The sequence below is a fragment of the Tamandua tetradactyla genome, chromosome 19 (genome assembly GCF_023851605.1).
Source record: "Tamandua tetradactyla isolate mTamTet1 chromosome 19, mTamTet1.pri, whole genome shotgun sequence".
Lineage (NCBI taxonomy): Eukaryota > Metazoa > Chordata > Mammalia > Pilosa > Myrmecophagidae > Tamandua > Tamandua tetradactyla.
In genome coordinates this window covers 5,818,001-5,831,454 of record NC_135345.1, presented here as the reverse complement: position 1 = coordinate 5,831,454, position 13,454 = coordinate 5,818,001, and the positions used below count along the sequence as shown (strand labels likewise).

At 44.6% G+C, this 13,454-nt stretch overlaps 1 protein-coding gene across 8 annotated transcripts in view; it reads left to right on the top strand.

Annotated features, from left to right (window-relative positions):
• The window catches only part of TBC1D14 (TBC1 domain family member 14), a 126,321-nt gene that overhangs the window by 104,942 nt on the left and 7,925 nt on the right, over positions 1 to 13,454 (top strand). For 6 of the 8 annotated variants that reach the window (XM_077136339.1, XM_077136342.1, XM_077136344.1 and 3 more), the window contains 3 exons: positions 600 to 671; positions 1,363 to 1,491; positions 4,165 to 4,274. In XM_077136339.1, the coding sequence (XP_076992454.1) occupies positions 600 to 671; positions 1,363 to 1,491; positions 4,165 to 4,274 (311 nt within the window). Of the gene's footprint in view, positions 1 to 599; positions 672 to 1,362; positions 1,492 to 4,164; positions 4,275 to 4,612; positions 4,907 to 13,454 lie in introns of those variants that run through there. The other 2 variants (XM_077136341.1, XM_077136340.1) reach the window with 2 other exon arrangements.

Sequence of the window (13,454 nt, the reverse complement as noted above, 5' to 3'; positions counted from 1 at the left end):
CACTTAAGTTTCTGAAAGCAGTTAAAGGAGCAAATAGAAACCTTGGAGGGATGGGAAAGCTGGGAAATTGTTTGAGATAAAATAGTAGCTCCTGGGACTCAAGACTTAAAATGTATTTCCTAGACCTGCCACAAAAAACACTAAAGAAATGCATTACAACAGGGAAAGGGAAGCAAAAAGGACAGTTGGAAATGAGGGACACAGCTAGAAGGCAGGATCTGCACAAGCAGCAGTTACCTGCTTTTGAGAGCCCTTGGGGACCTGGGTCACCTTCTGCTGAGCCTGGAGGCAGAACAGTTCACAGCTGGAGCCAAGCCCAGGTGGTTTTTCCAGCGTGGTGCCAGTACCTGCCACTGTCTTTCTTCACAGTGGCTTCATAGAAGAGCTGCAGACTTGCTTGTTAACGGTAAATTGGTAGCTAGTTTATTCTATCACCATGTATATAGAGCTGCGAGCACGAGGCCTGGCACACAGTCCCCTTCTGTTGAGGGCAGCTGCAGTAATGAGTAACAGTCTGTAGTAGCACCTGTAGCATCATATGTTCCCCTGAGCACTAACAGTACTGATGTGTGTGTTGTTTGGTGTGTTGATCCTTTCAGGGTGGTCCATATCATGACATGTTGCACAGTATTTTGGGCGCTTATACTTGTTACCGACCGGATGTGGGTTATGTAAGTGAAGATTTTCAGTTATTTTATAATGTTATCAACTACAAAGAAGGGCAGATATTGTCTAGCCCATCTTGGTTACAGATATCAAGTTGAATGTCTTCATTTTGTGTTGAGGAACATGAAGTCTCCTGGTAAATGACTGGACTCGGTTTCCTCATAAAGAAATGGAGCTGACATGGCTGCTCTGTGGCATGTAGTCACGTGTGAATCAGACGTAATTTTAATTTGTTGCATGTGATTTTTTTTTGCATGTGTTAAATCAAAAGCCTCTAGCAGTAACCATTTTAAAAAACGTGCTGCTGGTATTTCCGCAGCTTAGCAGATGCATGTGTGCATGGTTTTAAATTTAACACGTTAAGTTAGATAGGCGTTTCTATGGCACCAGGCAACTCTGTAGACTGGAGGATGGTATTTCAAATGTGGAATGAAGGGGGGCTGGTTTGTGGATTTCCTGGAAGATAGAGGGAGGTGGCAGGGACATGAAAGAGCAGTCAGGGTCGTGGGTGTGGCAGAGCAGAGGTTCTGAGCGAGCAGCAGGTGGGCTTTCGGTGGGCGGTGACGGATGGGTGAGTGAGTGTGTGTCCGCGGCAAGGGCGCAGGCATTTTGGTGCCTCTTTTTAACAAAGCGTCAGATGTGCTGTGACCTTGTTGGTTGCCATTGGTTTAATACACGTTTCTCTCCTTCCTTCAGGTTCAGGGCATGTCCTTTATAGCAGCAGTGTTGATTTTGAACTTAGATACTGCAGATGCCTTTATCGCTTTTTCTAATCTTTTGAATAAACCATGTCAAATGGCGTTTTTCCGAGTGGACCATGGCCTTGTGAGTATCCTCTGTGTGTGTCCTCGCTGCTGAGTCTCCACGCAGCCAGCACTGCCTCATCATTCTATCTTGTCAGTGGGAAAGAACATATCTTCCCTCCACTAAGAGAAATTTAGGAAAAGTAGGATGAAAAAGCAGAGGATTATTGGGATGTTGTATTGAACTTAAGTTTAAAGCCCCATGGCTAACAGCCATAAGTATGAACTTCAGGAAGACTGTTCTGAGCATGTACTCTTTAAACAAGGTAGGCACGTGGCTCCTGCACAGACAGACACACTGAATGTCAAAGGAAAAGCTCAGAGGCAGTGTTGGCATTTGGTTCTAGCAGACCAAAGTTCTCCTGATTAAACGGCATTGCTGCTTATTGTCATGTTGTGGCTGTGCCTTCTGGAATGTGCTCATGTACTTGAGAAAGGAGACATGTTCCTTTACTTAAAAAACAAGGGCTGTGATGGGGTTAGTGTACTGCTGTGAACAGGTCCCCACCCCCCTACACAGCGGAAGGGGGGGTGGCAGTGCTTGGCCTGGACAGGGACCTTGGTGAACTTCAGGACCTGGGCCCTCGGCGTCCTTCCGATGAGGAAGCAGTCTCGGAAATGAGTGACTGGCTCAGGGCCACACAGCTGGGAAGTGTGAGAGCTGAGATCCGACGTCTTTCCAAGCCTGTGTTTCTGCAGTCCAGACGAATAGTCACCAATTTAACAAATCATGGGTTTTTAAGTAACAGTGTCTTGTTTGTTGATAATTATCACCAGTGATTCAAAACCAAAGTGGTCTAATAATTTAGATCAGCTAGGGAGTGTCTGTATTTCTTCCTTAAGATCTAAGAACTCTTGAGTATTAGAATACACACATTAAAAATGTATATATGTATATATATATATATATATATATATATATAATTAAAAACTGCCTCTAAACTGATAGCTGTTAGGGGAATGTAAATGGGCAGTCCTTTCTGAAGACAATTTGGTATTATCATTAGCTGGAAATAGCTTTGATGTGTAATTCTGCTTGTAAGAATCAATTCTAAGAAAGTTATAAATTTGAACAAAGCATTATGCACAAAGATGGTCATTACAGAATTACTTACAATTATGGAAGAGAAAACAATTTGCAGAGTGATTAATTAAAATCTGGCTGTACATCCAGTGAAATACCATACAACCATTAGAAGGGTGTTGGCAAAGAACTTTAATATGAAAAAGTACTTAAGACAAAATATTCATTTAGAAATAGGCCGTAAAATAGAACATATACTGTTTTAGCCACCATGAACAATGAAAGAAAAAAATATACCACAACACTAGGTTTATGGCTAGCCTCTTTCTTTACTGTATTTCCTAAGTTTTCTACAGTGAAAACTTATAGGAATTACTTTTTCAAGAAAAATAATGGTCAGAAATTGTGAAGACATTTAGGAGAGTTTCTTACTTTTGAAATAGCTCATTGATACCCATAAATTCTGACTTTACATTTCTTTTGAAACTAATTTCTAGAGATAATACCAGGATATAAATTTAATTATCTTTTTATAAATTATAAATGATTTCTGTCTTACTTTCTGCTAAGTTTGAAGAACCCCACCCCCCACCTTTTTCTTTGGAAACACATAATAAAACTGTAGAAGTTTTAGTTTCTTTTTTTAAGGACAATTATAGAATCGTAATGTTGAGTGGGACCCCTATATGCAGTGGAATTTCTCAGCAGCAGCTCTGCTAACCTTTTGGCCAGATGACTCTTTGGGGGCTGCTACATGCATTAGGGGCTGTTTGGCAGCTACTGGATGCCAGTGGTACCTCCCTGCTTTGTGACGGGTATGTCCAGATATTGCCAGATATCCCCTGGCAGGTAAAATTGTCTCTTTGAGAAATATTGTTTATAGTACAACCCATTCATTAAAGATAAGGAAGCAAAACCAGAGAGTTGGGATCTGCTCAGACGCCTCCAGCCAGTAAGTGGTAGAACAGACGAGGCCACCACGCAGAAGTGGCTTATTCCTAATCCAGTAGCATGTGCTCTCCTGTTTGAGCACTGCTCCCTCGCTTTGTGTGTTTTGTTCTCCTACAAAACCTTCTGTAAATAAGTTGAAAAGCATGTGCAATAAAACACATGCTATTTCCTTTTCATTTAGTGTCTTCCCTGAGCTCTGTGGAAAAGCCGCCCTTTGAAGCAAGAGCACCAGTTTGCCCTTGCCTCAGATATTTGTATTATATTCTCTCTCCGGAGATGCTGGGGTGGGAATGAGGCAGACATCCTTTTCCAGTTAATTTTAGACTTCCCCTCATTCCTGGTTCTTAGGAAATAGGGGACCATGGATGACTCCACCTCTGTAGTAGCTAGGCACAGGTTCAAGCCCCAGTTTTGCCACTTGCTAAGGATGTGGCCCCATTAAGGAGGTTGTATCACTCCTCTGAGTTTCAGTTCTCTTACCTGTAAACTGAAGAAATTAATAAGACGTAGCCATGATGTTATTGTGAAGATTAAAGAGAATACATGTTTATATATTGCCTGTATGTTAGTGTGTTGGAAAGAGTTACCACTCAAAAAGTGTCAGCAATTATAGAAGAGCCTGGTTAAATTCTGAAAGTATAAATATGTTGATTTTTTTTTGTAGATTGGAAACTTGTACTGATAATTAGTTTATTAGTATATTTCACATTATCTCCCTAGATGTTGACTTATTTTGCTGCATTTGAGGTATTCTTTGAAGAAAACTTGCCGAAATTATTTGCTCATTTCAAGAAAAACAACTTAACTCCAGACATCTACCTAATTGATTGGTAAGACTACTTTTTCCATGTGTTTTCGGAGCATTTTCTTATCTTCTTGTCCTCTTGGTTCCCCACCCTCCCTGCCAACATCTTTCAGGGCTCAGCTGAATCCCTTGTCATGCTTCACAGCCTTGCCTGGCTGCCAAGCCCTCGAGGTGCCTCTGTTTTCTGAGCTCCTGCACTGCTAATTATTTGCTTAGCACAGCTAGTTCTTTTTTATTTCTCTCTGTGATTCTAAACTGGTCCTTCTGAATTCCTTCAAGGAGAGAAATGGCATCTTGTTTGCTTTCCAAGTGCCTTAAGCAAAATGTCACTAAGCTTTGGCTCTGGGTCGGGCTCTCTCCTAGGTGCTAGAGATGGTGGTGAGCAAGACATGGCGCTGGCCTGTCAGGAGCCCCACCTCATGGGAGAGACAAGTGTCCATAGACAGTGGAACCGCAGTGGGTCAGTGCTGCTTGGAGGAAGGGAAGAGGGCCAGAAGCCCCAGACACAGCCTTCAGGTGCAGAACACAGAGAGAGAGAGAACATATGAGCCCTGGGGCATGGCAGTGAGAGACAGCGGTCGTGTTCCAGAGTCAGAAGGAGCTGCAGCAGTGGGTTTGCTGTTGTGGAGCACACAGTCAAGGGCAGAAGATGATAGGTGAGGAGGCTGGGGGCGGCTGGGTTGTGGTGGGTCTCAGACGCCAGGCTAGGGAGCTTGGGCAGGGTCATCAGGGCCAGTGCTTGGGGTGGGGATGGGGAAGGTATCTCCAGAAGAGAGATCCTGGTGAAGGTTTCATGGATCTGGAGGAGCAGGCGGGAATCATGGTCCGTTCTTGAGTGGGTAGTGGGTTGCTGGTGCCACCTGCTGAGAGCAGATACACAGAAGGAACAGGTTTGACAGAGTGGTTAGCAGATTTGCTTTGGACTTGGTGATTTTGAGATGCCTGTGGGACAGCTAAGTAGAGGCATCCAAGAGTATACAGGTATTAGGTTCCAGAGAGTTCTCTGCTGGGGCAGTAGACCAGGCACATCTGGTACTGAGGTGGATGTGGTTGCTCTTGGGGAGGGTGGGGAGGCCTTACAGCTGTGAACTGGGTCTTGTATCCCAGGGAGCACCGTGTTTGAGGGGAGGCAGTTGAGCAGGTGGGTAGATCTGGCTACAAAATGAGCAGCCCCTCGAATTGAATAGCTGTGGGGGAAGGGTGGGCTCAGTCATTGGACAGCCCCTGGCTGGTCCTCTCTTGGTTTTCACTTTGTGACCTTGGTGAGGGCTATCGAATCCTCCAAGCCCACTTCCCTTTCACTTATAGAAGGGCCTCTCTGAAGGCTGTCATTGGCCCCCAAAGACTGATTAGGCTTCAGTGCTCATCCATACTCCATCCAGAAGTACTGGGACCAATTACTGGTTTGATTTTTTTGTTAACTTTCTTCAGGAGAAAGACTTAAGTCTTGAAGGTAAAATCTGGGTATTAGCTGAAATGGGGCTAAGTCCCTTTAGCTAAAGCACATTATTAATCTGCACCCTTGGTCACGAGCCTTTGGGATTGTAGGCATTTACTACTCTGTCCTAAGTCCTGAGATTGTCCCGGAGCCATGAATTTTGGTAGAAAATGTGGTTGGCCCTCCCAGCTGAAACCATGAAGCCCATGTCCAGTGGAATGCAAACACCAGGCCGTGGCCTGGTCACTGGTGGGGATATGGTCTGGCCTGACTGGATGTACCATGGGAGTGTTTGCCACCCACATTTGTTCACCAAATACTGATGTCTCCCAACTGGTGGACACTGGATCTGGGATAGGTGGCCCTTCTTACCCCTAATCCCACCCTGGTTTTGCCCGTGTCACACAGCCATGTAGGCTGAGATCTTAGATCTCTGAGTTGGGGGCCTGGAGCACAGACCAGGTGCCCTGCCCCACCACGAAAAGGGTGTCATGAGGAGAGGATCCAGGCAGGACCAAGAGCTTTCACCTTGCACAGTGTTAGTGAGTTTAGAGCCTCCAAGTTACACTGTGAGGATTCCAGACCAAAAGCAAAGTTTGGGAACATGGTACTGTCCTGGAGTAGTCTGTCATGCTTGTTCACCACAACTTGCAGGAAATGAATTTTATATTGTCATCCTGGGTAGGGATGGGTGTAGAAAAACACAATCCACGAGCATGACTGGGTCGGAAGTTTCATGAAACAATACCCAAACATTACCACATGTGAGGTAGTCTGAAATTTCGATTCCATTGTAGTTATTCCCGAAATGCTTGTGATAATCTCCTCCAGCTGATTTGTAACCAGGCGACGGGCGCCTCACAGTGTGCAGTCCGGTGGCCCTGTGCTTGAGGGTGGTTGGTTGTGTTTTCATTCGGGTCTGAAGGTGCTTGTGATCCAAACGGGGCAGAGCACTGAGGAAGTGCTTCTCGTACAGGCTCTCACTCAGTCCTCAGAGCAGCCCCTTCAGGTGAGCTCTGATACCTCTGTACAGATTAGAAAGCAGAGGCTCAGAGAGGCCAGGTGACTTGCCCAGGGCCATATGTCAGAGCTGGCGTTCAGACCCAAGGCTGCGTAACTCCAAATCCCGTGGATTTCACTCTTAAGGCAGCCTCTCCCTTGAGAAGTCGCCCACTTTAGGCTCTGTAAGGCGACATCCACATGCTGAAGCCCCGTGGAATGGAAAATTTGGGTCAGACTTGGTGCTAGTGTAAAGGAAAGCAAGTACAGAGCTGTGCCTCGTTGCTTAAGTGAAGAAGAATGCAGGGCTTCTGCTACTGGCCCCTTGATGAGATAATCTGCATGGTCCCCCCATATGCTACCTGCAGTGCTTGGATGAGTCCTTGGCAGGTGCTGGCTTATTCTCGGTGAGGTGCTTGACAGCTTTAAGGTCTAAGCAGGACATCATCTCTTTATTTATAGTCCTAGTGTGAGGCCAGGAACACATTGTAAGTCCTCAGAAAATATTTAGGTTTACTGGAGTGCAGGAAAAATATGTATTTATGATTTATTCTTTGATGGAGTCAACTTTGATAGATGGTCTAGTTTGGATTCTGATAGTTAGAAAAAGCTCAGATAGGAAACAGGTAAGCAGTGGGGAGGAAGCAAAGGAAAAGAGCAAGTTTTGCTGAGGGCTCTCCTAGGAGCTGTGACAGTTCACCCACACTCATTACCTTGTTCTGCCCTCACAATGTCCAGAGCAGGCGTAACTATTTCTGAGTGCAGATGAAGACGCTGAGGACCACTGCCCTAGTTTCACATGGCTAGTGGGCAGTCTACGACGGTCTGACTCCAAAGCCTCATCTGGTTTTGCTGGGTCACACCGTCCCAAAACCCAGCTCAATTCCACATCCTGGGGTGGTCACCCGTAATGGCCATGCCTGCCTTTGAATGGCTTGTGTGTTGTTGATCTGCACTCTGCCTGCAGGTTCAGGGAACTAACTGCCTAAGCAAAAAACCTTCTTCCCCTAGTCCACTTCAGCGGGCTGAGGGGCCCTGAGTCCTGGGCAAGCTGTGGGGGTGCTTAGATAAGAAGCCTGTGGTTTGGATGGTGGGCCCCTTTGCTGTCATGTGTGTTCACCAGCAGCCAGCCAAGAGTCATCCTTTTCTGTTCCCAGGATACTTTTCTGCCCCATGGAATACCATTTCAGGGCTTTGTAGGCCAGTGTCTAGCTCCGCTTGGGGGTCACTCTTCCAGAATATTCTTCTCCAACCCCCAGGCTGGTTATGCTTGTCACCATCCCAGCATGGACTGCACCATGGGGATGACCTGTTTCTTGCTGCTCCTGTAACAAACAGCTTTGTGAGCTGTCCTTGCATCCCTGTGCCTAGCTCCTAGGATAGGGAATGTGTCTGTCCCGAGGGTCACCTCCTGAGGACAGTGCCCACTCAGAACCAAGCCCGAGGCCCGCTGGAGGTCCACCCTCCACGTAGACCTCTTCCCATTGTCTTGTCCACCGGGTTAGGAAGACTTCATGGTGCAGGACTGGAACTTGCCAATACTGCCTTTCTGGCAGGGCTTTTGTTGAGTTGCGGCTTGCTGGTCTCTCCTAAAGTGACGGTGGGGGTCAGAACAGTGCTCGTCACCTGTCCTTATCCTCCCTCAGAGTCTAGAACGTGCAATGACGTGCCCACATTTTGTGGGAGGACTGACATGAGGTCATTAAACTTCCCTGAATATTTCCCATCGCTGTCAAATGACAGGATTACTTACTTTGAGATATTGAGTGGTTTTTGTGATAAATAATCTTGGATTAGCAAAATAATCAAATAATGCATTCCATATCTTGGTTTACATTTCTTAAAATGATGCTCACAGATACCTGGAGATCTATCATTACTTTGAATTTCTACCTTATAGGGAGGGCTCAAGGTGAAATTGTTGGGGGAAGATTTGAGTTTCCCTTGAATCTGGCACACACTTCACTTGTACTTCTTAGCTGATGGGTTACGGCTTTGTTGAAGAACCCAGGCAGGGACTGTCTTACTGGGTTTTCAAGCATCCCGCATGCACCAGGGCCTTCCTGGTCAGTATGTGCAGGAGGGGGGTAGACTCCCAAGCCTGCTCACTGGAGGGGCTGCCCTGCCCACCTGAGCACTGAGGCCCCAACCTGGCTGAAGGTAGAACCCCTTCCTAATCCCGGGATTCAGAGTTTACTGGCTTTCTCCGAGGTGCTAGGATGTAAAGGTGAGAAGGCTTCTGGGCCTGCTTTCAGGAGCATGTGTAATTAAATTAGACACTCTGGAGGCATAGGTGGATATGTCTGTTGCATCCAAGATCAAAGAGAGGCTCTGGACCTGTTAACAGAGTTTGAACTGAGTCTTAAATAACTGCCTTCAGCTTTTAATGAATGGAATTCTGTGTTGGGAATTTTCTGCTGTGTATCTAATCCTCAGCAAGTCTAATGAGGCTGAGTAGTAACCCCACTGTTGTCTGTTGTCTCATTGCTTGTCTGTGTTTTAGGAAGATAGGACCCCATGGTGGGGTAGGGGTGGGGTTATGGTCACTTCCTAAGTCAGCTGTGGAGACAAAAGCCCATTCTCGGGTACCAGTCAGGATGAGAAAATTTAGGCACCATGGGAAACTGATGTGTCAAGCCTTGAAGGTCCATGTCTCAGGTTGTGGCTTCTTGGTGAGCAACAGAGACTGCTGGCTGAACTGTACCCTTCAAGCTAAAATCTGCTTTTTCTCAGCCTCCTTTCATTTGCAGTTTCCTCGTCTGTACCATGGAGGTGATGACTGTGCACCTCATGGGCTGTGTCAGGATTCAGCTGGACAAACCAGGAAAGCAGAGCATGGAGCCACAAGCACTCAGCCTCAGCTGTGCTGTTGCTGGCAGCCTGGGGCCTCCGGGTGGTAGACTGTCTGCTGGCGAGGACCAGGCCCACCTTCCTTGTGATTGCTCTTGAGAACCAGCCTCTGTGCCTTAGCTGGCTTATTAAGTGGCCCTCCTTGCCCCTCGTCTTCCCTTGTGGTGTACCCAGCTTTCCTGCACACTGAGGACAAGCGACGAGAATAGACGTTGAGGTTGCTACTAGATAAGAATGTTTCCTGGAAATTGTGGAGCCCTTATGGAAAAAAAATTGCCCCTTTCCTCCCTCATATATCATGGGATAAACAAATACACGCAACTGTAGAAGCCTCCAGCCACTACATCAATTTAATGACATCGAAGATGTTATTTTATGTTGCATTATTTCAAATTGTACTGGATATTACTGTTTCATGTACTTAGAGGCAGAGCCCAGGGGGAAAATAAACATTTCTTGGGGGGGGGAAATCCTTGAATTCTCTGTGCCTGCAGAGGGGAAAACTCTGAGACAGCCGTGGGAAGGTCCAGGGAGGTTTTGCTGCCTGGCCCGTTTCCTCCACACACTGCTCCTGGCTGGGCACAAGGTGGAGGCTGGAACACTTGGGAGGAAGGTAATCTTGAAGAGCTTGAGGTGCCTGTCTTGTTTCTGGGAACGACTCTGATCCCAGGGGCAGGGTTTCTGCAGGGCTGCCACAGAGCCTGGGTCCAGCTTCCAGCTGCTGGCTCGAGCTGGAACGGGCCCTTCAGCTGGGTGGCTAGTCCCGTGGACCCTGCCTGCTTAACCTCTGTTCTGGGAGTCAGCGGGAGGAGGGTTTTCATGTCCTAGTCTCAGCTGGGTTTTTAATCTGAATATGATTGAAAATACCTCCAAACATTTGAAAGTGGCTGGTAATGAATAGCCTTCCAGAGTAAGGGAGGGAAGGCACATCTGATCGAATCCTGCTTGGAGGACAAGAGGGCGCACAAACCCTGGTCATGCCGGACTGCAGAGGAGAGCCAGAAGCAGATCGCTGCAGCTCTGAGAGCAGAGCTGGGGCTGAGAGGTCACGGAATGCAGAGTAGCTGGGAGCACGTTTGCAAGGCTGCCAAGATGGGGTGGAGGGTGAGAGAGGCCAAGGGAAGCGAGCCAGCGGCATTCATGGAATCGAAGATCTCCTTTTTGTCAGAGCTGTTTTGTCCACAAGAGAGATAAACACTCATAGATGGCTCTGGGTGTGGCATGAACTGTAGCAGAGAACCTCGCCTGGCTCGAAGATGGAGAAAACGCATTCCAAGAAAGTGTCATTTAGGCTGAGACTTGAGTAGACATTTGCTACTTACAAATATATGTATATTTTTAAAGGCACATTTTATTTAAGATATTTAATAACATTTAAGGCCTTACCAATTTCATTTAAGTATATAAAAATAGTAAACAGTATGAAGGCTCAACTCTACTTTTCTTTATGAAATACTCTTTTTTTTAAAAAATTTATTTCCAAATTCAGAGGACAGTTTAAAAACAAACACAAGTCTCATGCAGAGAACTCCAGTATACCTCTAACCCCTCCGCCATCCAGATCCACCAGTTTTGACAGTGGCCGCATTTGTCATATCATTCTAGCTCTACCCCTGCTCCATTCTACCAGTCCATTTGTCTCCTTTATCTATCCGTCTGTCTGTATATATGTCAATCCATTTTTTAGACACTTGAGTGTAGGTTGTTTACATCATGCTCCTTGAACACTTAATATAGCCATGTACGTTTCCTAAAGGCAAGGATATTCACTTATGTAATCACTTAAGGTGATTATCAAATTCAAGAAATTTAACATTGCTATAAAGCTTACAGTCTATATTCCAAATTTTTCGTATGTCCCAATAATGTCCTTGTGTGCCTTCTCTCATCCCATGTAGGAACACATCCAGAATCATGTGTTGCCTTTGTCACTGTCTCTTTAGGCACTCTTTTTTTTTTTTGGTGGGAACAGACATGTAGTATAAACTTTTCCATCTTAACAACTCCCTAGCATAACTAACATCCAGTGAGGTTAATCATACATACTCTGTTGCAGTGCTGTCCCCATCTTCCATCACTAAAACTTTACCATCTCTCCAAACAGAAACCCTGTATCCATTGCCTAGAAACCCGTACTCTACTTCCTGTCTCTGTGAACTTTCATGTTCTCTGATATTTTTTTTGTAGTTATTATGGGGCTTAAATTTAACATCCAGAGTCTGTAACAGTCAAGTTTGTTTTGCTACCAACTTAAATTAAGTAGTAAACACACAATGTTCCTGTACCCCTCCATCCCCTCAACCTTTATGTAGTTCTTGTCACAGATTCCATGTTTTACATTCAGTCCCAAACCACTGATTTCTCATTACATTTTATGCATTTGCCTTTTAGATCCTGTAGAAAGCAAAAAGTGGAGTTACAAACCAAAAATACAGTAGTACTGGCATTTATATTTACACCTGTCATTATCCCTACTGGAGATTTTTATTTCTCATGTGGCTTCAGTTTGTTATATTTTGTCTTTCCCTTTCAATCTACAGAACTCTTTTTAGCAACTCTTGTAGTGGTGACAGACTCCCTCAACTTCATTTATCTGGGAATGTCTTGATCTCTCCCTCAGTTTTGAAAGAGTTTTGCCCATGTAGAATTCCTGGTTGGCAGTTTTTTCTTTCTGCATATTAAATATGTAATCCCACTGTCTTTTTGTCTCCGTGGTTTCCAATGAGTAATTGGCATTTAACCTTATTGAAGCTACCTTACATGACACATTGCTTCTCTCTTACTGCTTTCAAAAATTTTTCTTTATCTTTGGCATTCTCAGTTTTACTGTAATATGTTATGGCATATTATATAAACACAGGTTTATCCTGTTTGGAGTTAATTGAGCATCTTGGATGTGTATATTCATGTCTTTCATTGCAGTTGGGATGTTGTATAGCCATTATTTCATTGAATGTTCTCTCTGACCCTCTCTCTCTTCTCTTTCTGGGACTCCCACACACGTGTATTGGTATACTTGATGGTGTCCCACATTTTCCTCAGAATCTGTTCCCTTTTTTTTCATTTCTTCTTCTCCTCAGTCTGGATGATTTCAATTATCTTATCTTTACGTCCTATGATTCTTTCTTCTTCCAGGTGCAATCTGCTATTGAAGCTCTCTAGGGATTTAAATTTTTGTTACTGTGGTCTTTAGCTCTGTTTCAGTCCTTTTCATAATTTCTGTCTCTCCATTGATATTCTCTTTGTTCATCTGTTTTCATGATTTCCTTCAGTTTTCTGTCCATGTTTTCCTTTAGTTCTTTAAGCATAATTAGGACCTTTTTTTTTTTTGCATGGGCAGGCACCAGGAATCGAATCTGGGTCTCTGGCGTGGCAGGTGAGAATTTTGCCACTGATCCAGTCACACTGCCCAATTAGGACCATTTTTAAGTATTTGTCTGGTGTGTCCCAGGTTCTGTCCTCTTTTTTTTTTAAATTTATTTATTAATTTAAAAAAATTAACAAACCAAATAAAACATTAACATACATAATCAGTAATTCACAATATCATCACTTAGTTGCATATTCATCATTTCTTAGAACATTTGCATTAATTCAGAAAAAGAAATAAAAAGACATTAGAAAAAGAAATAAAGCGAAAACAGAAAAAAAAAAAGATTATACCTACCATACCCCTTATCCCTCGCTTTCATTAATCACTAGCATTTCAAACTGTTCTGTCCTCTTCCTGATGGTTTCTAGTACTTTGATTTTCTCCTTTGCCTGATCACTTCCTGTTTCTTTGTATGTTTTTTAACCTGGGCATTTTGATATTTTAATGTATTATCACTGGACTTTAGAGCCTGGGGCAACTGTTCCATAAGCTTGTATCCGAGAGCTTTCCTTGAATGCTAGGACCTAACAAAAAAAAGGACGAAG